General features: G+C 42.9%; 1 protein-coding gene and 1 long non-coding RNA gene across 5 annotated transcripts in view; one reads left to right on the forward strand and one right to left on the reverse strand.

Annotated features, from left to right (window-relative positions):
* Positions 1–24,473, forward strand: part of MORN1 (MORN repeat containing 1) — a 133,380-nt gene that overhangs the window by 106,477 nt on the left and 2,430 nt on the right. The window contains exons 14-15 of one of the 4 annotated variants that reach the window (XM_082230123.1): positions 6,687–6,884; positions 13,438–13,740. In XM_082230123.1, coding sequence (XP_082086249.1) covers positions 6,687–6,835 — 149 coding nt within the window. In that variant the 3' untranslated portion in view covers positions 6,836–6,884; positions 13,438–13,740. Of the gene's footprint in view, positions 1–6,686; positions 7,018–13,437; positions 13,741–24,473 lie in introns of those variants that run through there. The other 3 variants (XM_082230125.1, XM_082230124.1, XM_082230122.1) reach the window with 3 other exon arrangements.
* The window catches only part of LOC309536575, a 40,084-nt gene continuing 22,278 nt past the window's right edge, over positions 6,668–24,473 (reverse strand). The window contains exon 3 of the long non-coding RNA XR_014221637.1: positions 6,668–6,800. This is a non-coding gene — a long non-coding RNA (uncharacterized lncRNA). The remainder of the gene's footprint in view (positions 6,801–24,473) is intronic.

A 24,473-nucleotide genomic window follows, 5' to 3' on the forward strand; every position in this document is an offset into this window, starting at 1 on the left:
CTCTCTCTCTCTCTCTCTCAGCTCTGAGGAATGTCTTCCATATAAGCTGAATGCCCAAACTTGCTTCTCAAATGTTATACTCTTTGTGATCGACATCTTCTATTTGGCAGAATCTTAGGTGGTTCCCTTAAGGTACTGTATGCTCGCTGGGGATTGAACAGCATGAGCAAATGGATTTCCTTCCCCCACGAGGCCAACAAAAGATTGAGGGGGCAGGGGAACCACTGAGGACATGTCTGCAAATTTAAAGCTACCCACACATACTTCTCAATACCTTTCTATAAGTACTGTTCCTTAGCAGAAGCACTGACAATTAAACCACTTCGAAACCGGTTTGTTATATTATAGAGGCTTAATGTTGGATACCTCTTGCTTACAGCAAGGAATTCTGGACCTGAGAAACCTCAGGTTACATATTGTTAGTTCCGTGTAGGCATTTTTTGAGACTATTTATGGGCATCAGGAAGGTGGCCAACGAAAGAAAATATCAGAGTAGATCTGTGCATGTAAGTAATTAAGGGGGAAATAATGGATTGTTCAAATGGATATGTGGAAGCAATCTCTTAATACAATCAGGAATGATCTCATAGCTCCTTTAACACAGGAATTGGAAGGGGGGGATGCATTCCTGAGCTCACTTCTCTGTTTTTTCCAATTCATACCATGGCAAAAGAAAGAAAAAATCGCTGATGGAAAAATGTTGTTGATGATTGACCGTGTGGCAGCAACATACAATTTCTCTCTCTAGGGATGGGAGAGAAATTCAGTTCAGATTTTTAATGCAAACCTATCTAATCTGCATTTCCCCCCCCCCAAAAAAAAAAAATATACGCGAACAAAATCCCTTATTAAGGAACATCATTGAGATATGGGCAAAAGATAAAGGAAAAATATACCAGTAAATTCCTTACCAGCTCTGTTGGTGATGCTAGAAGATTTCCCAGTAAATTTTAAAAAGGAAATTGAAAAAAGAAGCGAAAGAAGAAAATACTTAAAATAAAGGAATGAGTGGAGAAAATGAGAAGCAAATAACAAATAAGAGAAGCTCTAACAGGAGGTAAAATAACTTGGTTTAACAGTCTACAACTGATGCAATGGACAAATAAGTGGTTACGGGAAAATAAATGCAAAGAATATACAAAATTTGAAAAAATGATAATAGGAAGGGGAGATAAAGAAGAAAATACAGTTATAAAAGGGGAAACCAGTGAAATTTATAAAATATTAGTAGAAATGGAAGATCAACAAGATCAATTAAAATAGGTGGGGAGGAAGGAGACAATAGGGCAGATAAATATTCAAAGCTTGGGGGAAATATGGGAAAATACATGCAAACTTTTTGACAAAGGGTGTTTAAGGAGATAACAGAAATCACAGGGTTAAAGTTGACTTAAAGTCCAGAGGTAGCATTGTTTATGATGGAGTGGAAAGTTTGCAGGCTACGAAGGACTTGCTCACAAAATTATTGACAGCTGCACTAGCTATTGTAGCTAGGGAGTGGAAGGGGCAAGGTGAATATAAAATGGAAGAATTGTATAAAGAGGTGTGGGATATAGCTATTAATGATAAATTAACATGTGCTATTAAGGTAAATCGGGGAATATACAGGAGAAATTATTTTGAAGAGATATGGAAGGTATTTGTCGAATTTGTACTGTTAACAGAAAGGGGTCAAACCATCACAAGAGGTGTTAAAATTTTGGGAAGTTGGATAGTTATAATGGAATGGTCTCAGGAGTGGGGTACATATTTTTATTTTTGTTTATTTATTATAAATACATAAATACATAAATAAATGCATAAAAATATTTGAACCGAAAACACAGGTATGATTGGAAATTTGTGCTTCTCTGAATTTTGTGACGCAGTTCTCAAACCGCATAATGTGCACAAATATGTATATAGTATGAGAAAGCAGACAATAAAAGTACCTACTTTAGCAAAAATACATAGTATTAGGGAAACCTTTATGTAAAAATTGCATATCAAGATGAAATGGCAAACAAAGCTGTATATAAGAGAAATTTGCACTAGAATGCTGGTGAATTTTCAGGATGACTTAAAAATAGTAATTCTCAAATTGATGCAGAAATGTGAAGAGCTGAACGTAAAACTGGAAAAATGACAAACTTAGACAAATTGAAATTGACAGATTCATCTGTCCCTTCTAGTCTTACTACCCAAGAGATGGAGGGACATGAAGGCTTTGACACGCTAATGTTTACATTGAATTCAGGGTTGCGCTATTCTTTTTCATGATGTTCTTGTTAGGCCTGTTAGCTTCACTTCTAAAAGCTTGAACATTTATAGTAATTAGACAATCAGAAATGTTTACTGAAGTAATAATTACATTGCAGTTAGGAATTAAACAGAGAGAGAAAAAGTGGCAAAAACCTCCCATACACCTGACTGTGTTTCTGCAGATAGATTCTCTTCAATGTGACCCAGTTCCAGTAAAACTCAATGGTAGTGCATTGACTTCAATAGGCAGCAGACTGCAGCCATAAAGCACTGCATCCATTTAAGTCCTACTTAGAGTAGGCCCATTGAAATGAGTTGGTTTAATTGTTTAAACAATTTATATACTGCTTAACTACAATAGTCTCTTAAGTGGTGTGCAGAAAAATACAATACAGAAAAGGTAAAGGTTAAGGTAAAGGTTAACAAAACTATAACAATAAGACTTCTATTAAAATGCTTCAGTAGGCACTGGAAGTTGAACAGGGAGGGGCATGTCTGACTTTAACGGGAAGGGAGTTCCATAAAATTGAGCCCACAATACTGAACACAGGAAGGCCCCTGGTGGATCCAAGAGTCATGTCCATGAATTGCATGACTAACATTGGATACAGTTAAAAGCATTCACTCTGTAATAAACCCTCTTTAGATGGGGCAGTGCTAATTTTACTCCACCCCCTCAGTATGGAGATGCAAACTATGTAACAGTCCAAAATGCCTCTATAACAGGCAGTATAAAACATAATATAATATGCACATATTTATTAATATTCATTTATTTATTAAATTTCTATACCACTCTTCATCCAAGGATCACAGGGTGGTTTACAATATAAAAAAACAAAAATACATAGCATAGCAACAAACAAACAAAATTAACACACACACACACACAGTTCGAAAGGCCATAGATGCTTTAATTAGTCAAAGGCCTGGCTATAGATGATTATTTTTGCTTGGTATCTTAAGATGTATAATGATGGCACCAGGTAATCCTCTATGGGGTGAGCATTTCACAAACAGGGAGCCACCACAGAAAAGGCCCATTCTTGTGTTGCTGCTCTCCAGACCTCTTGCGGAGGAGGCACACGAAGAAAGGCTTCAGATGATGATTGCAGGGTTTGGGCCAGTGCATATGGGGAGAAGCAATTCTTGAGGTATTGAACCATTCAAGGCTTTATAGTACAAAACCAGCACTTTGAATTGGGTCCAGAAACTGATTGGCAGCCAGTGCAGTTGGGCCGGGGTTGATGCTATATGCTCAAACCATGGAGAGCAAACTGGCAGCTGAATTTTGCAACAGCTATAGTTTCTGAACCATCTTCAGAAGCAGTCCCACATGTAATGTATTGCAGTAATCTAGCCAGGAGGTTACCAGAGCATAGAGCAAAAGGTTGTTGTTGTTTTTAAGTACAATGGGGGGTGGGGAGGCAGAGGAGGAATGAGGGGCATCAGAGGGAGGGGAAGGAGGAGGACAGCAGTGCTACCACCATCACGAAGCGAATGAGGGACTGCAACAGAGCCACCGTCCTGTCTTGGACAGCACAGTCCCTTGCCCCGTTCCTGCATTTCTGACTGTTGCTACAGTTGCAGAGGTGTTAACTCTCATCTAAAATAAGACAAAATCTCATTGCATATTTTCCCTCCGAGTTAGGGGGCTCCTGGCCCAGGTGTCCTGGCCCCCGTCCAGCTCTTGGAATAACATATTCCTTCCTTTTAATCCCCATGTAATACGGATTGCATGCAGTATTCTTTACTGCCAGACTGGAGAACCTTCTGTAATGTTGCATTTCACACCAGAGGAAGCCCTATTTGAGCTCTGCTTCGCCCCGTACTTTAAGCCATTTGTAAAATGCTTTGACAGCCCTCAGCAGAACAGCCATTGATATCGCCAGGGTTATCGTTCCTCCTCCCCCCCCCCAGCTGCTGGCAGCACTTTCTAAGACCTGTAAGCTTTATTTGACAAAGCACCTGGCAGTTTTCATCCTAGTGTGACTTCAGCAGAATGGCCTATATAGGCTGCTGGAGACCAAATGAACAATGCTGTCATGTGAATAACATAGCATTAACAGGGTGGTATATTAACATTATGTAATCTCTTAACATTTAAAAAAAGCTGTTCTAAGAGCTGGCGTAGCTTAGTGCAGTAGTCTTAAACCTTTTCAGACTAGGGACCTACCTTTAACCCAAACATGCATTCGGCAACACAGTTCTTAATTTTTTAAAACCCATATATTTATATGGTGTTGGTTCTGCTGTTGTGGTCCATATTGGATCAGGCTACAACCCAGTAGTGCAGTGCGGGATGTCAAGTCGGGAGCAGGGCAGCAAAAACTCACAACAAGGTGTCAGTGAAGTTAACTATTTATTCAAAGGAACAAAACAGCTCAGGCTTAGCAAACACAGTAACTCCTCCCAGTAGGTCTTGCCCCAATGAGGCAGTTGCGGGGACTGAAGGACCTTGCCTTCCCACAGCTCTCTAAGTCTCCTCCTGCCCAGGGTCCTTCTCAAGCAGCCTGAGACGTCTTCGTCTTGTTTGTCTTTGCCCTTCCCTCTTCATACCACTTGGGGTTCTGGGAGACCAGGGCATAGGTGGGAGAAGCTGGTTGCAGCAGGAGGGGAGGACACCCTGGCTTCTTCAGCACCCTGTCTGATATCTGCCTCTTGCCTGCCCCCCTCTTCTTCAGCCTCTGCTTCTACCTCCGCTTCTAGGCAGCTGTCTGCAACAGCCTCCTGCTGCTCACTAAGCCTTGTTACCTCTTCAGCTTCCGACACCTCCTCCTCCTCCCAATCTCCCCCCTCTTCTCCCTCTGACCACTCAGTCATCCCAACACCAATCCACTGCCTCTGACCTGACTTCCTTTGGGAGTTGCCCAGCTGGTGCCTCCACCATTCCTCTGCATCCAGCCAGTCCATGACTAGGCATGAGGAACAGCTGACCTGAGAACCAAAAGCTGCCCTCCAGACTTCTCTATGTCATAGAGTCATAGAAGTTTAGAGTTGGAAGTGGGTAGAGGAACTAATTTAATTTTCCTCTTACAGTAAGCTACTAGTCACACACACACTCTCTCTCTCACACACACACCTCTCCTCCATCTGAACAAACAAGATGCATTATCAGAGTTCAAGGACACATTGCAGCCAGGCGAAAACACCCACTGAAGATGTGATGCACAGCCAGTGAGGGGTGTGGTCCGTGGAGAAGTGATGTGACTAGTGGAGAGGTCTGAGGGCCAAATAGAGAGGCCTGGAATGTCGCATTTGGCCCGTGTGCCTAATGATCCCCACCCCTGTCCTTCAAGCTTAAAGTATCCAGGGGAAGGGCCAGATTGGCAGGTTGGAGCACTGAACAGCAACAACTTCTGCTAAAGGATGGGAGTACACTATGGCAGTTTGTTGCAGACTCCACCTGCGTTAAACATATTTTGGAAAGCACATTGGAAATCGGGCAACAGGACTGCAGTGTGGAGGCTAGAGATCTCTTTTATAAAGAAGGGCTCCCAAGTCGTAGCCCTCAGGAGACCTGGCAACACCAGTGGCCTCTGTCAGTTATCGGCCAGGGAGGTAACCCTTTCCAATTGAAAGGATTTTCCACATGCTGTGAAATTCCAGGTTTGTAGGAGCTTTCTTACATATTCTGGCACCAAAATATGTAGAAGATTAATGGGTCACAAAGGAGCGGTAACAGGAACTGAGCTGTTTCTAGGGCAACAAAACATTCCCCCCACCACCACTTTTTATTCCTTATTCACTTTTATATTGTAATGATACCTGTCGCTTTGAAATTCTCCAGCCATTTTGCAGCCAGTAAATGGGGCAAACAAATTTCTTTCCTGAAGGTCCTTTGTTCGTAAGCCTTCGTATTTAAACCAAGAAGGCAGCACTCCTTTCAACTAGACCTTGAATCAAATTTTGCTGCAGAGTGTTAGTGGATCTAAACTTGTCTCTCAGAGCATGTGCAAAGGGGAGCTAAATGGAAGCAGTTTTCAGGCACTGCTGGAAAACTGGTTAGGTTGTCAGGAGAGCTATGGTTTTGCTTCGAGACTAGTTCTGCCTCCTGAGTGCTTGTTTCTCAGCCTGTACATTTGAAAATGAACAGATTGTTGCAAAGCAGCAGAAGTGTTGTGTGTCCTATCCTCAACGTAACATTTCTTAAATTAAAATGTATTGCTTTTTAATAACCAGTTAGAGCGTATGGTAGCTTGTGCATGATAGCTTGCAAGTTCATATATAGAAACTTGTTACAATAGTCATTGGCCACAGAAAGACAGGTGACACTTGCTGCTTATGTGTGAGATGACTAATTCATTCATAGTTTAAAAGCATGATCGTCTCTATATAGTTTTCCAGGTAATTGCACTCCAGGGTCCTACTCTACAGCAAACATAGTGTAACAGTTAATCCATCCCTGCACATTAATTCCCAGTTTTTTTCTTTATATATTTCAGGAGAGTATGTAATTATGGTCCATGAAGTGACTTCACCTCCATTCCTAGGCCAGCATCTCCCACCTGCGTTCAAGCTCTTGAGGGTTTTGCCAAAGAGAGGCAAAAGTGCAGGTTCTGAAAAGGAAACAAAAAAAGATGTTGTCAATTGAAGAAAAGAAATTTAAAGATGTGACCACAACTATGTCCAGCGGGACACAGGTGAACTATTTCCCCTTAAGAGCTGTGACAATTGATTATTAATATAATATCCCCACCCTCAACACCAGTAGTTAAAATTTGATCCCATAAAACTGGCTATAAAATGAGAAATTCGAAGCAAAGAAACAGAAAACTTCTGGTTCTATTGGATATTCCTTCAGATGAACTGTAGTTAATTCATACTGTGTTACTATAGGCCAGTGATTCTTATTCTTGCAAGCCAATTGCTACTTTTTACCATTATGTAAGCTGTGCATTTGAAAAACAAAAACAAAAAACTTGATGCATGTGTGCAACAGTTTGGTCAAATAACCATGGACCATAAAGCCCAGCAAAGCAGATGGTCAACCAACAGCCAAAAACATACATCGCAGATTACATTTATGACTGCTGCACTTGCGCCCTAATTGCATGTTTGCAGCGAGATAGCTTTGCTCTTTAAAAAAGAACTCTTGATCACCCAGTACATTTTTCTTTTAAAAAATAATAATAATCGCCCACTGCAAGATGGCAAGCAGAAAACTGCCAACAATCTTGAAAAGTGTCTCCTGTCATCATCGAAAGAGGATCTGAAACTGGTTTAATTATTCAAAAAATAAAGCCCCAGCTGAACAGGCCAGAAATGTATCTGAGCAATTATGGTGGAGGAGGAATGGTGAGTAGATCTGTTTGGAACATATTTGTGTCTGGCAGCAGCCGGTGTTGGAGACGCAACGTGCTCTGCCGTGTTGGATGAGCAGTTCAAGACTCAATAGTGCGTCATGGTAAAGATAGCCAAGTGAGAGTTGAGCTGCATGCAGCAGTGAAGTCCTTTGGGACTGCATCACTTCAGTGTGTGTGTTAACCCATGTTTAAAAGGTTCTTGCATTGTAGGGTTGAGAAAGACCCTTGCCAGGTCGACTTCCGGGGTTGACGCGATCTGGGAATGGCGGATTCCCTCCGAGCTCCGGAGGGAATCGGCTCAGCAGGGGACGGGTCTTTGCCGTGCCGGCGACACGGGGACCCTTAAAACCGCAGGCGCGGAATGCCTGCGGACTGAAGACTCGGCGGGTGCCTTAAGTGCCCCCCCTGATTCGCGAAGAGCCTTTTTAAAGGCTGCGGAGGGGATACGGGGGGTGGCGCGGCACTGAGAGTCCATCGCTACCTCTGCTGAGCGAAGCCGCGAGCCATGACCGGAGAGCGCTGACTTCCTTCCTTGAAATTCGGCTGAAAAAACAACCCGTGAGTAATTTGGACTTGGCTTTTAAGAAATTTATCCACTGAATTTGAGACGATCGGGGGATGTGCTAAAAGGAAGTCCGCACCCCCTACCTTGCAGACGATCTAGAGCAACGAAAAAAGAACTAAGTTGGAGTGCCTACCCTGTAAAGGGTGAGTTCTAAAAAAAGACAGTAACTTCCAAGATTTGGAAATTTTGAGCAGGAGAGAGGAGTGTTGGATGTTTTATGTTCTGCTGTAAACAACCCCCCTCCCGGGCCCGGGAGCGTCCTGCTTTGGAGCTGGTTTAAGAAGCGCAGAGTTTGACAGCTGTCAAAGCTGTCAAACGGACTGTTAATAGTGGAAAATTGTTACCTAAGTTACCTCTGGATTAAAAAGAGTTACAATTGATCTAAAATTGTTGGAAATAAAGAAACAATAACAAGACAGAGGACTGTTGGGGAAAAGAATACTAAGTAACCAGATTCCCTCTAGAGGGAATTCTGTGGAATTACAATGGCTGTGGATGGAAAGATACTGGGAGAAATCGAAAGGATGTTTTATTTGGTTGGAATCTTACAAGAGCAGACTACGGCTATGAGTGAACAATTGATGACCTTGACTTCTGAAACAAGTAGTCCTGCTGAATTTAAAGAGGACCTCAATGAGAAAGAATCCACAGCTGAACCAGAAATGATAATAAAAGCAGAGGAGAAGACAAAACAAGAAAAAGAAGAAGTGACGTGGGAAAATACTGAGCAGAAGCTGACGCCTGTGGAATACAAACAAGGAGACTATTGGAGTAAATCTACTATAAATCCACGAAAGATGCAGAAGACGAAAGTGGAGGCCCTGGGAGTTTATGAAATTAAGGAATTTAAAATAAAGAAATATAATTGGGGCCTCCACATAGACTCTGACTTTGATTACCTTCAAGATTCATGCCTTGTGGAAACTCTTCAGCAGCTGTTTGCAAATATGGGAAGAGACTTTGGACTGATGGTGAAAGAACTCTTTCGAGATGTGACGACTGGCATAAAGGGTTACCAACAAGACCGGCGGAGAGGGACTGAAAGAGACTGGAGGGCCTCGGACGTGAGGAACCCGGGCTAAGAACTGTTATTTTGGACATGCTTTGGGAAGGGACGCAAACCGGGGATGGGAGGGAGGGAAAAATTAAGTTCTAACAACACTCATGATTATGGGATTTGGTTAAAAAGATCATTATTCAAGACAAAATGGGAAATCGTTGGAAGGGAATTGAGGTCCAACTTAGAAAAAATTAATTTTGTTTGTTTTTATAAAAGGACTAATATTAGGACAGGGAAATGCCAATTTGCTGACATAAATTTGGAAATGGGGATGCAAGGGAGGGGGTAGGGGGAAGTCAATGACCAGGGTTAGGAAATAATATTTTCGGGAAAGTATATATGTTTGTTGTTGTTTTCTTTTATTTTTTTTCTTTCTTTGTTTATGTGTTTATTTGTTTCTTGTGTTTTTGTTTTTGTCTATATAAAATGTGAAAACCCAATAAAAATTTTATAAAAAAAAAAAAAGAGAGAGAGAAAGACCCTTGCCAGGGACCCTGGAGCGTTGCCATCAGATGGAATGGGCTATTCTGGGCCCATGGGCTGACTCATAATAAGACAGCCTCATATGATGAAAGGAGGCATGGCTTAGGGGTAAGAGTGTTTGGCTTAAATGCAAAAAATATCCCTGATTCAATTTCCAAGCATCTCCAGTGAAAAAGTGACAGGGTATCCTTTTTGAGGTGAGGCACCCAGGACTGTACATAGTATTCCAGATCTACATGACTTGGAATACTGTGTACAGTTCTACTCAGTACTATTTTTCTAGAAAAAAAGGGGTGCTGAAACTCACCATGAGCGCCTCCCTCATTATCTTAGAGTGGCACCTACCTGAGAGGTGCTGGAACTGAGTTCCGTTGAGTTCCGACTGGGGGAAAAAGCCCTGGTTCTACTTGTTTCGCTTCAAAAAGGGATATCTTACAGCTGGAAAAGGTTCAGAAAAGGGAAACGGAAAAGATCAAGGGGGTTGGAGCAGGTCGCCCATGAAGAAATGTTACAACATTGGGGGCTTTTTAGAAAAATGGTGAGTAAGGGAGGGCGTGATAGAGATGTGTAAGATTATGCATGGTGTGGGGGAAAAATGAGTAGGGAGACTTTCTGCCTCCTTTATTAACACTAAAACTTGGGGCCATTCAATGAATCTGAACGTTGGAAGTTTCAGGACAGATTTCACACAGGGCATAGTTAAACTATGGAGTTTACTTCTACAAAATGTAATGATGGCTACCACCTTGGATGACTCTAGCAAAGGATTAGACAAATTCATGGAGGATAAGGCTTCCAATGGCTACTAGCCATGTTGGCTAAGTTCTGTCTCCAGTGGAGTAAGTCTCTGAATGCCAGTCGATGGCAATCACAAATAGGGGGAGTTGCTGTTATGCTCAGGTCCTGCTTGTGGGCTTCCCATATGCATTTGCTTGGCCACTGTGACAAAAGGAATGCTGAATTAATGGTGCCTTTTGGTCTGGGCCCTTCTTGTGTTGCATCATGTTTGAAGGTACCACTGTCTCCCCCCTCCCCCCAAGAAGACAGTCTTTTACTAATCCACAGCCTCCAAATACATATTTCCTTTTGTGTTTGAGAGATTTTGATTTTTAGCAATGAAAGACGTGCCAATTTTACAGGGCTTCTGTAGGATTAAAGAATGCAGAAACGAAGCCCGATGAATCCACACCAATGAGCATACACAAAAGAATAACTGGTAAAACAGCAAACCACACTTGGCAAGGGAAGAGTTTATTCCACCACCCCGAAGTGCTTGTGGCAACCCACAAGTTGTGAGCAATAACATCTGTGTTTGTCATTATCATTGTCCCCCTGCTGCCAGTGTTTTGTGAGGAAGGGAGTGCAGTTAAGAGAGATGAATGGTGATATATATTAACTTGATGGATATCAATACAGATTTACTCAAATCTTCCTGGCAGCTAATATTTAGCATAAGAAGAGCTGTGTTGGATCAGGTCAAAGACCCATCTAGTCCAGCATCCTATTCTCACAGTGGCCTGCCAGATGCCCCAATCGGAAGCCCGCAAGTAGGACCTGAGTGCAACAACAACTCTCCCCACTCGTCATTCCCACCAGGTGGAATACTGTCCCTGGCTCCAATGCCTTATAAACACCAGTTATGCCTACGGAGAAGAAAGTATAGTTAAAAAGCAAATACAGAACTACAAGATAGAGGCTGGGTGACAACGTGGTGCTACAAAGAATTCGGGGGCAGGCAAAAGGTCCAGAGAAGAGGCAGCTGCCAAACTTTATTGCTTATGACAAGGCAAGGTCATATAATCTGTGATATTCTGGTCATTTATTTGTTCATTGTAACTGGGGCCATGGTCATCTCACAAAACAGAAAACTCTGGATTTTTCTTCCACATACACAAATGTCCATGGTACAAATTACTGTATTTTTTTGCTCTATAAGACTCACTTTTTCCCTCCTAAAAAGTAAGGGGAAATGTGTGTGTGTCTTATGGATCGAATGCAGGCTGCGCAGCTATCCCAGAAGCCAGAACAGCAAGAGGGATTGCTGCTTTCACTGCGTAGCGATCCCTCTTGCTGTTCTGGCTTCTGAGATTCAGAATATTTTTTTCCCTTGTTTTCCTCCTCCAAAAACTAAGTGCATCTTATGGTCTGGTGCGTCTTATAGAGCGAAAAATACGATACATGTTGCTTTACGTACAGTAGAAATTATAGTGTACTTAAATATGACAAACATGGGATTATTAACACTTAAATTTTCTATATAGGTACATGTGGGATTTGCAACACAATGTTGCAGTGTGGAGTGGTACTGTCCAGGGTTCCAACCATCTGTATCGTCTATCAAGTGTATTCCATTTCCCCTTCTGCATTCCACACTGCTCTGTTTCCCTTCCTCCCCTCTAACAGGCAGTCAGCTTTCCATACCATGGATCATGTTCAGTCCTCACTGAACTGTTTTGTGTGGGTTAGCCCCCTTTTAAACATCTTTTTAAAAGAATTTTTCTGCAAACATGGAGGTTGCCCTAAACCAGCTGATATCCTCCACTTGTGGTGCCATTTTGCCCACATAAGGATTGTCCCTTCAAAAATGAGTTCAATGTGCTATATAAGATGCTGCTCATCAGGGACATGTGATTGTCTAACTCCCTATTCAGTGTACCAAGATTTGCCTGCATAGTGTGTGAAGCGGTCTGTTGTGCACCCTCATTTTGACATTTTTCAGGACAGCCTTTGACATCTCAATTCAAAAGACTTCATATAGTATACTAGCATCATCCTAGCCAACTTTGCTCGGGAATTCTAAGAAACAAAACAAAAACAAAAAAACTAGTGCAGTTTTAAAATCGGTGGTTAAAATAAGTGCAGTTTTGAAAGGTTCAGCCTGCCACTATAATTCCAAATGGCATCCAGTTGTATCCAAACATAGAGGAGGACCTGCTCCTTAATCTCAGGAACCATAATGCAAAATTTGGTTACAGTATTTTAAGATGTGTCCAAATGCATAGCAAAAAAGACAAATGACTGTCCAAAATACAAATATAGATCACACATGAGAAAGATGAGAAGGAGAGTAGGAAGGGTCAACGTTTAGCACACAGGTTTTTCCTAATGGGGAAAATAGCAGCCTCAGGGAGGGTGATTGTCATCAAGAGTTTTCCCTGTGCTGCATTCTTAAGTCTGGATCTCCCCTCCCTGGGGCTGATGTTTTCAGAGGCTTATTCACACATCTCCATCAGTACGTCTAGTCTGGGTTTCCAATGAATACACACGAACTAATGTGATGCTAATTAACATTAGGTGCATTCAGAATCTGGAGTATAAATCTAATAAATAAATGCTGATGATTATGATGATGATTAATCAGTGAAACAGGCATATGTACTAGGGATGCATAGCCAACCTTCTGCTTTTAAATATCTGCTTTTGCTGTTTTTTGCAATTTAATCTAACCTTAATACATCCGACATTGTACTGGAAAATACTAAGAGATAGCATTGCAGGGTTGTGTGGTTGGTCGGACGCTCTGTGTGTATCTTAGTTTCTCTTATCTTAGTACACAGAGAGAGACTGACAGACCAAATGATGTGCAATGCCATCTCTTAGCATTTTCCAGTACATACAGAACCTTCAAAAAGTATGCAATAGGTTCTACAAGACTAAGCAGTCAATATATTATCCAAAGAGGAGATTAATTTGGGAAGGACACTGGTTAGAAGGTTGACAGAAGCTAGGTTTAGCACTCCTGGTTTTATCTGTCTGTAATATGACGGTGCTTTCTCTCACAGGCATGCACACGCACACAAGCGCATATATCCCAGAATACTTGCACACTTTCTGGAGACTAGAAACAGCTGCTCTTCATTGCAGACCCCTTGCTCCTTTTTTTCCTGATTGTTTAGAAGACCAAATCTGAGAAGTGTGATGGAAACCTGACATACGTTACTGGCGTTTACTACAGGATGGACTTAGTAGTGATCTGTTGCTTTTTTGCCAAAGGCTGTTAAAATACGTTCTTCAAGAGGAGACCGATTAAGTTAAAAACACATTATTAGTAAATGTTAAAAGTAAATAAAGTAAGCAATAGTTTACACCAGTCTTTGGTCTGAATAACTGCCCCTGTCCTCTGTCAGCTCCTATCAGCTTTCTGACTCCCCACCCCTCACCCCCACAGCTGAGCAGCTGTCTCTGATAAAGATGCATTCTGGGCCTTGCTTGACCACACTCAGAGGCCACAAGGCAGGATGGACTCAAGACCAGCAAACAAATGCTTAAAAAAACCCCAAAAGCTTTCAGGATTATGATTACAGATGGCTGTATAGTTCACAATTCCATCAGAGCATGCATTTGCATGTGTGAACACACACAAACAAATCTCCAAAATGTGGCATAAGGTACAGAATCCAAGTCAGGAAGGTATCGTAGCATTGGGGAAGAGTAGTGCAATTTGCATTTGTCTGGAACATACACAACCCTGCTTTAGACATGAACAGGTCAAGTGAAATAACCAGGATTTCAGGGTGTGCTGGAAGAGCACTTTTTGATTTAATGTGAAAATCAATTCTGACTCAAATTCAGGCAATCACCATGTAGAACAGAAAGTGCTCTAGGCAAAGGCTGGTGAAAACTAAGTGGTTTTAGCCTACAGATTTTGTTCAAATATTCTATGCAGACTTGTCCTAAAACTTTTTGGGGGACGTTTAACCCAGGCATGGGAAAATATCATTTTTTGTAGCATAAAAGAGAGAAAATGAAGATCAAAAACACCACAAAGAAAGAAAACACACTCATGAAAATGTTTTCAAGTTACTTTATGTTACTCTTACTATGCCCAGCCTTCCTTAACATTATTATCCTTCTCACTTTTATTTCTCATTAGATCCCCTCCTTTATCTCTCCATTTCTCCCCTCAAAAAAATAATAGTATTGCAAATCTTGGCTTAAATCTGCATTCTCAGCACAATGAGGGCTCTGTCAGCCCATGATGAGATCTGGCATCACCCTGGATGCTATCCAGACTAATCCATCCCAGATCCCAGGGAACTGCTCCTTTCCAGCATAGTTAGACCCATGGCAATAATAGGACTCTGCTGTGAGAGATAACAGCAGCTCTCTTCTCATTGGGGTTAGAACGTGGATCTGTTGACAGCATTTAACTGGTACAACACAGCTGGGATCTGTCTGATATTTTGAAGCATTGCAGCCTTCATTAAAAATGCAATTACATTTTCCCTGCACCCCACGTCCTTGCTAGGGGCAGGGCATAGTTTCCTCCATACTTTCCAAAAGAAGTGGAGGCAAGTTTTCTATTCTTCACTTCAGCACACACACGGTCCCTACTAATGTGGTCCTGCCAAGCGTTGTTGTTGTTGTTCTTAAAATATCTATACTGCCCTTAATCTGAGATTCACAGGATGTCTTACAATATAAAAACACAAAAATACATACCATAGTAACAAACAAAAATAATACCATCACCACCCTGGCCACAGTTTAAAAGGCCATAAATTGTTTAATTAGCCAATGGAACTGGAGAAACTAGTGGGTGGGTATGCTCATCAGGGGCAGCCAATCCTGCAAGCCAGGTCTGAGCAGAAGGTAAATTGGTATCTACAGGTAGGGATGTCAAAGAATTTGAACAAAAATGGAAATGGGAGCAGAAATTGCCCAAATTCTCTTATTTGTCCCATGTCTGGAATGGAAATTAATGCAGTGAATACAATCAGAATTTGCTGTTGTTGTTGCTGCTTTCAGTGTTTTGTTCGCACTTAAATGAATGGGCTGGAATAACGTAATGACAATATAATTGCATAATTCATGTGATTAATAACATAAATTATGCAAGTTACATATTTTAGTACAGTGGCCAGTGAAACAAACAGCGTATTTTTTGACTGGTGAAGGTGAACTGCAGCAAAACGGAAACAGTGCTGCATGTGATCAATGCAGGGCAGAAGGGAAATGATGGCTTCCTATATTGTTAAAGCAATTCACTGTATAATCTGCTGGAAATTAGCAAAGGTTTCTAATTCCCACTTGTTTATCAATAGCAAGAGTGAAATGCCTTTTCTTCTGTCTAAATTTGGCTTTTAGAATCCCCAGTTTGCTGCAACTTGAATGTGATTTGTACACATTTCAGTGTATGGCATGTGAGGTGCAGTCAGAAGCTAGTTCCTTCCCCCATGCCACCATTTTGCAGTTGGCTTTCACTGATGGGTTTTGGGGTTCTATTGGGAAAAAACAAAGTTGACCCCACCAGCCTAAAGCTGGGCCCCACACCCAGTGCACACAAACTATCAAAGCACTGAACATCAAAAGGCAACATCTAAACCCAGCTGAAAGTTCCAGAAGATCCTCCAAATTGGGCTTTAGTAAGTCGGGGGAAGGTGTTCCACGTGTCTACTGCTCTGCACAAAATCTGGCATACACATGTTGCCTTGGGGGACCTTTGCCCCCCCCCCCATTTCATCATGTTTTGTGGTGACGCCCATAATTTCCTTTTGGTTATACTAAGGTGGATGTAAAATGCTACCAACACACATTCAACAGAGCTGTTTTTGCTCCCACCCTTTTTTTCAAAGGTTCTGTGTTTTTTTAAAAAAACAAAACCCCTATTGATGTCAGAAATGGTACATCAGACTGGGTTGATTTGTGTCCCAAGTGTACGCCTGCTTCCCTGCTGCATTTTCAAGATCTTGTAGACACACACTAAAAAGGGGAAAATAAAGGTTTATTGCAGAGAGAACAGATAAATAGTGTGCCATGATTGAGCAAAAGTGGAGGGGGGCGCACGCAGGGTGCTTGGAAACTAGAAAACAAATTGTTCCAAAAGCTGGAGTTGACATCACTTGTGTTGTGTGTGTTTTGTTCTTACAAGGCAAAGCTTTTTGTCTCTTAGGTAGCGCATGGACACTGTGGTTGCCATGGTAAGGTACATGGCTTGGTTTTTAAAAAAATTATGAACACTATAAATAGTCATCTTGTTTGTTGGCCAAGACCGTAAGTGAGAGATACTCTAGTCAGACAGGTGCTCCAGTCAAAGCCATGAAAGGAAAGGTTACACGGATGTTTACCAAAAGCAAGTGATGTTGGATGATGCTTTGCTGGGTGATATTTCAGTGGTTGTTTCTGTGTGTGGCTGTTCACAGAGGAACACCATCTACTTATCTACTTGTTACTCTGGAAGACTTCTAATTCCACATATCTATAGGAGAACAAGTTCCCCGTTTGTTGTTTGTGCTGTATTACATTCATAGAGTAACAGGGCCAAATGAAGACATTTTGCTGCCTGACAGAAAGGGCAGGACCCCATTCCATCTACATAAACCAACCAGACTAGCAGTTGAATCTCCAATACTGGCAATGGGACAGCATCTTCCACTACATTTAAGGGCTCATCCAGACTTCCTGTTGCACTGTGCTTTCCAGGCACAGGTTTGTGCTTTAAATCTCTGTGTCCGAATGGTGTGTGTGTGTGTGTGTGTGTGTGTGTGTCCGTGTCCCTTTGCTTTCCTTGAGAAAACCCATGTTTAACCACTGAATCGGAGCAAATGGCAATCTGACTTGAACCCCTTGGATTGCCAAGTCCTTGGTGAATCACTTTGGATCCCACTCCCTGCCCCCATTTGGCTGCATCTTTACCCCTACCCCATGCCTCTATTAACATTCAGATCCCTCACTCCTGGAGTTATATCCTGGTCTTGGGAGTGAGCTAGGGGAGCCTGATGTTGCTACAGAGCACTGGCCTTAGCCCAGCAAATGAAATCTGATGTGGTTGCATTCTAGAGATCATCATCAGCTAATTGAGACCTCAGCACAATGGACAAGGGGCTGTGAAGTCCAAGTGTGAATTTAATCCCCAGAGTCAGAATTTTGGATTACAACGGCATTGCATCAATCAATTAAAAGAAAAGAAAAGTCTGCTACCCGCAATCCTGGCATCCATTCCAGTACCCAAGCAGAGATTTTGGAATGTTAACCTCCCAGTGTCACTCTAAGACTGTTTCAGACTTGTCTCTCTGTAAATCACATCCGAGCTGCAGCAACATCTGTAGGAAATTTAACGAAACTATTTGCTGAGAAACATTGGCCTAAATCATTCTCTCCCCCACCCCTCCCTCTCTCTCTCAGAAGTTTGTGAAAACTGCTTGCTGCTTCTTTCATGCATGACACTGCAGGACAGGCGAGAGGATACAGAAAATGCACTGTCTTTGAGATTGGAAAATATGCTCAAACCATCTTGCCCCAGTGAGCAACCCGGTTGCTGAATTCTGTACCAGCTGAAGTTTCCAAACCATTGTCAGAGGCAGCCCTACATATAACGTGTTGCAGCAATCAAACCTAGAGGTTACCAGAGCATAGACAACAGAAGTTAGGCTATCCCTGTTCAGATTTGGCAGGGGTGCCTGGCCACCAGCCAAAGGTGATGAAAGGCACTCTGTGCCACTTAGGCCACCTGAGCATCAAGTGACAGCAGTGGATCCAGAACTAATGAATCCCCAAACTATGTACCCGCTACTTCAGAGGAAGTGCAACCCCATCAAGAGCAGGCAACCTCCCATCGATCCAGTCGAGGGAACCACCCACTAACCGTGTCTGTCTTATCTGAATTGAGCTTTAGTTTGTTGACTCTCATCTAGTCCATAACCAAGGCAAGACAACAGTCCAGAACATCCACTGCAGCATCTGCAGATGTAAAAGAGAAGTAGAACTGTGTGTCATTAGCATATTGCTGAAAATGCACTCCAAAGCTCCGGATGACCCCACTTGGCAGTTTCATGTAGACATTAAACACCGCCTTCAAGACCAGCTCTATCAGCTCTGGAATGCCAGGATCACACACACTAGATTCCCCCCCCAACCCCAACTGGACAGAGAGCCTGGAAAGAGAAATGAAAGCTCTATAGACCAAAGCAGCTCTCTCTACCTGACCCTCAAGTCTGCCCTGATGCTGCCCTGAGTACCAACTCCACCCCACTCACCAACCCAGGTCTCACTCAGCCTCCTCATCCATAATCAGATCATGTATGAGAGAGGTCTTACTCAGAGCTGATCTGGCATTCAGCAACAGTAGCCGCAAACCCAAGGACCGGCTGATAGGACAACTGCAATTCCGCAGCTTTGAGGATGGGCTGTCACATGGTTGTTGGGATATTATGGAGAGTGGGAGAGCTAGGTATGCCCTCTTGATTTCACTGGAGGAAATGTGGGGTTTAAATGCAATAATATGGAAATAAGCTAGGAGAAAAACATGCCTCTGAGCAAAGCAGCAGTTTTTCTGACCCTCTTTTATTCTGGCTCTGAACCAATAGCATCAACTGCACCATTGGGTCATAGTTTTCCTCTCCCAGTGTGTTCTTGGAAATGCTGGCAACAAGCATTTCCTTTCTTCTTACTTGTTGATAACTGTTCTGGCTCAAATCACCAAGAATGGGTAATACAGAGACGTGGATTATTATTATTATTATTATTATTATTATTATTATTATTAGCATCATTATTAATTTTTAGCGTGCACACACACACACACACACACACACACTGGAGAACACCTGCAGAAGATGACGGCTTGAGAAAAGCTTTGGAACCTATTTCCACTTTGGAACAAATACTTTGAAAAATATGAGAGAGGAAAAAACCCATAGCTGTGGTTTCCTAGGAGCCATAAATTTGATTTCACAAGCCATTCCTTTCCTTGTCTACCCTCCAGCTTTTGTCTGTGCTAAGCTTTTCAAGGCGGGAAAAGACTGCTGCTTTCATTCTGGCTTCGTGTGCACTTGCCTCGTTTTTAACAATGGAATTTTGCAGTCACCAATGAAGCTTGCCAAAGTCAACCTTCTGATGTGCGCAATTTAATTTGGAGAGGATGAAGGGGGTGGGGTGGGGGGGTTCTGACATCCATTCCCATGGTTGGAGGGCTCCCTTCCCATGAATGCACTGGACAAAAAAAAGAGAGAGAGAGAGAGAGAGAGACCTGATGGAACAGAAACAACATCTTTACCAGAGAGCTCAAAGGTGTGACTTTTATTGCGGTGCAAGAAGGAAAGAAAAGTCAAGGGTTAGTTGCAGAAAATATGGGGACTGGGGGAGGAAAGCCTATGAAGTCATCCTGCCAGTTGTCTTGCCAGTGCTTACTTGATCCTGCAGAGTATTCTCTATTTGCTGGTCTAAGCTTTAGTAATGATGCTCTTATAATGATGCTCTTAGTAATGATGTTCTTATAAGAGAATTGGACAAATTCGTGAAGGATAAGGCTATCAATAGCTGCTAGCCATGATGGTTATGCTCTGCCTCCACTCTCAGAGGCAGCATTGCTTCTGAATACCAGTTGTTGGAAAAACATGGTTGGAGAGAAGGGTCTTGCTCCTGTGTCCTTCTTGCGAGTTTCATACAGGCATCCAGATGGCCACTGTGAAAAAAGGATGTTGGGCTAGATAGACTGAGCACTGACCTGACCCGGCAGCCTCTTCTTAGGTTCTTCTTTTTAACTAGATGTTGGAGAGATTCATGGAGAACAAGATTATTTCCAGTTGCAGCGCCAAGTTGACTTTTATAGAGGCTGATCAATGCAGTTTCCCAGTAAAGCATCAAGCCTAGCATCCAGCAGGCTAACATCTAGTGATGTCTATGTTCTGTCTCCAGGGTTGGCAGCAGTATGCCTCTGAATACCAGTTGCTGGGAATCACAAGTGAGGAGAATTGCAGGCTTTCCATAGGCGTCTGGTTGGCCACTATGAGAACAAGACACTGGACTAAATGGACTATACTGACTGGCAGTGGCTCTCTAAGGTGCTTGGCATTCTTTTCTTAGCCCTCTAACCTGGAGATGCCAGGTATTGAGTGTGGGTATTGAGTGTGGGACCCTCTGCAGCCAAAGGAGATGCTCTACCGCTGAGCTAAGGCCCTTCTCAAAGGACCTTACTTCTTGGAGTCAGAATTCCCCCTCAGTCAGTCCATGAGAACATTTTACCTGCTCTAAGGACCTCACTATTTAGCCTTGTCACCATGGAAACCTGGCACAACCCACTGTGTTCTGCTTACTGACTTCTGCTCCAGACCAGACCTGTGCTGTTCCCATGTGCTTCCTCTATATAGCTGGGCTTATAGTATTCAGCAACAGCACCTTGAACACACTGAGCACAAGTGATTTGAATGGGTTAACATTGGGAATCTGTCATTGGCAGCCCTGTGGGACTAGAGATGAAGGGGAGGTGTGTGTGGCTGTGGGAGAGCTTCTGAGAAGATGGCAAGCTTCCAGCTCCAAGAGGCTGCAAGGTTCAGCCTGAGGCAGATGAAGCCACCTCCAAAGCCCTCCCTTCCCCGATCCCCACAAGTTGCTTCCAGCACCACATAGCTAAACATCTGGAGCTGAGAGTGATCAGCACTGTTTCCTTAGCAAAAGAAAAAAAATAGAAAACCAACCCAGAACATTTCTGATGGCGGGGGAATTCCTGAAGTTCAGCATCAGCCAAGAAAACAGCCGAAGGAACTTTAGATTCGGCATTGCTCCCTCTCTGCTTTTTTCAAGAAGAGGAGACAAGAGTCTAGCATCCTGGTCTTCCCTCCACCACTGGAGGCATGTGCAAGAGGATTAGGTGGGGGGACAGATCACACCATTTCCAGATGCAGTTGAAGGGTTCCAGTTCTGAAGGGTTCTCCACATTGCTTAAATGGCTCCCACAAAGAAAAACCCACAAATAACCCAGAGATGCATTTTAAATAAAAGGACACATTCTACTCATGTAAAAACATGCTGATTCCTGGACCATCCGCAGGCCGGATTTAGAAGGCAATTGGGCCGGATCTGGCCCCTGGGCCTTAGTTTGCCTACCCATGCATTAGAACATAAGAATGTATGAAGAGCCAGCTGGATCAAGCCAATGGCACATCTAGTCCAGCCTCCTGTTCTGAAATTCTGAACCAAAAACAAGCAAAGGGCCTTTGATTAGAAATAGATGTTACTCTAGTAACATAGTCTGTCAGCTAAATCCAGGAGTAAGGGAGCTGCCTTAGATGGCAGATGGTGCTGAAGGACTGAAGCTGTGTGTGCCACTTGGCCTGCCATGTGTCTCCTAAGTTGCCCTCAGGTATGTTGGTGGACACGGTCACTTCACCATCATTGAAATAAGATTTAGCTGCCAGTTCAGTTGGCTTCTCTGCATGGTGTGTGTGTGTGTGTGTGTGTGTGTGGAGATTAAGCAGCCATCTTGTCCTTTGCTTCAAGGAGGAAAATTGTTTTGGGACAGTTCTAGTACCAGCAGCAGCATTTTCTTGGAGGTACCATTGGAAGTGCTGCAATAGTTATATTTTGACAGGATGTTGGTATAATATTTATTTACTTATTTACTTACTTACCACCCATCTGATTGGGTTCCAACAAATTAAAACACAATACTGTACTGTATTGACCTAGTACCATGCTTGTCCTTTTTGAGCAGGCACAGATCTGTTAAGTGTCAAGCCCAGTAGCAACTAATGAAGGGCTATAGCTCAGTGGTAGAGCAACTGCTTTGCATACAAGAGGTCCCAGGTTCAATCCCTGGCATCTCCATATAGGGCTGGAAGAAAACCCTGTCTGAAACCTTGGAAAGCTGTTGTCAGAGTAGACAATACTGAACTAAAGCTGTATGCTAAGGCAGCTTCCTGTGTTTAGAGGATAGGTGACCACAACTAGGCCCTATGTTTAAACCCTGTCTGAAACTTCAGAGAGCCACTGCCTGTCAGTGTAGACAATACGGAGCTAGATGGACCAATGATCTGATGCAGTATAAGGCAGCTTCCTATGAACCCAACTCTGTGTCAAGCTTTTCATCTTCGGGGTGGGGGGTCACTGAAATTTAGGCACAAAACTATGGAGTCCAGCTGTCTACATGGATCCCAGTTGCACTCAAATCAAGGCCATTTGGCGAGTCACTTTGCATTGTGCTTGTAGCATTCATGGGTTTCAACCATTGCTTGCAATCCTAGTTAGAAAGATCATTGAGACTTAACACTTTGCCACAAGGCAGGAACTTCGACACCAACATATGCAACGTACTGCAGCTGGGGAAGAGACAGGCTACATTGGGTAATGGTTTTAGCAGAGCAATAAGCTGTAGATGACTCAGACAAGCTAAGTCACTCATTATAAGATGGTCTTATAGGAGAACAATATTTTATTTGGATGCAGGCAGAGATGAATTTTTTTGGCCCTGATCTTTTTCCGATGCTTGCAGAGCCAGCACTCAGTGTTTCCACCTTACTGCAAGAAAACTGAGTTGTTAACAGCTTCCAGGTCAAATAGCAGCTGCAGAAGTGGGCAGTTTTCATCCAGAAAATGCCTGTCAGGGAAAGAGTTAACTTTCCCACCCACCTTGCACTGCAGCCCCAGTGGAGGAGAGGAGGGGAAAGGATGTGGGATAGATGCTTTAAAGCAGGGGTGGGAAAATGCCTGCAGGCTTTGGGCCTTATTTCCTTATGGGCAACCTCTCAAGGGCCACGTGTCAATGGTGGGTGGGGCCACATGCAAAATATGAGTGGAGCAATAGATGTAAGACTTAACCTTTCAACAGTAGGCAAAGCAAGATGTTTCTCATACTTCTCCATCCAACAAAGCAAGAGGCATTGTCACAGTTCAAGGAGACATTCTGGCCAGTAACAGACTCAAGGAGGGCATAGAGTAGGTCTGGTGTAGGGTGTGCCTGGAGGAAAGGAATTTGGCCAGGGGAGAGGGTTGAGGGCCGGATAGAGATGGTTGGAGGGCTGCATTTGGCCACTAGGCATGATCTTTGCAAACCCTGTTTTAAAGTTGAGTGGGGGGGTGTTTTACCCTGAGAGGGCAGGTAGCAAGTGGCTTAAAACCAAATACCTATGCAGTTCTTTCTTTTTCTTTTTTCCTTCACAGCAGGTTTTTTGCATTCAAGAAGTATCTGTTGGGAGGAGACATGTGATTGCAGCAATGTTATTTGCTAGTCACATTGAAATGGAAAAGCAGTATTTCTCACTTGAGAAAAGTCATTTGCCATTTCTTGTCTCATATTTTTATTTTGGGGGGTAGTGCATGTATTACTCCAACAATTGGGGGATTTTTGAGTGACTGCCAAGCATTTTTAAATGCCCTGCGTAGGATTGGAGATAACTTAGGCTAGAGGAACACATCTGTTAGTTAGAGTGTGTAAGATTCTATCTGCATCAACCCATTTCTGCATAATCCAGAGGTGCTGTTTCACATTACAGTGGTGGATTGGTGGCAGGGAGGTCAAGAAGTTTCCATTCTGTGAACAAGAGCTAGTACAGTAGTAGAGAGAGCTAATGCTGCAGAGTGGCTAAGATCCTGAGCTAGGAATAAAAATACCCCCAACTGCCTGACACGGCTGTTACAAGGATTACAGAGTTCATGAATGTGAAATGCATTGAACCCTACAGCAAAGCACTACATCAGGGTTTGGGGAGCTTTTTTTTTAGCCCCAAGAGCCACATTCCCTTGTAGGCAACCTTCCAGGGTTTGTATACTAGTAGTGGGTAGAGCCAAAGGCAAAAAAAAAAAAAGATGGAAAAATTTATGTGACTCTTACCATTCCACAGTAGGCTACATTTCAACCACACACACAGAGAGGGGGAGGGGGGCAAATGAGAGATACTAACACAGCTCAAGGGCAAATTCCAGCCAAGGAAAAGCACTTGAGGAGGGTTCAAGAAACAAAACTGGTGAAAGGTGTAGCCTGGGAAGAACCCTAAGGATGTGTAACATTAAGATGGGATAATTTGTTATCACTGGAGTAGTCCCTTCCAGTTAAATGCCTTTATTAAACAAGAATAGGGTTTTGGACTTTATTAGGAAGGTAGGC

This window comes from Podarcis vaucheri, assembly GCF_965113315.1.
Source record: "Podarcis vaucheri genome assembly, chromosome: 7".
Lineage (NCBI taxonomy): Eukaryota > Metazoa > Chordata > Lepidosauria > Squamata > Lacertidae > Podarcis > Podarcis vaucheri.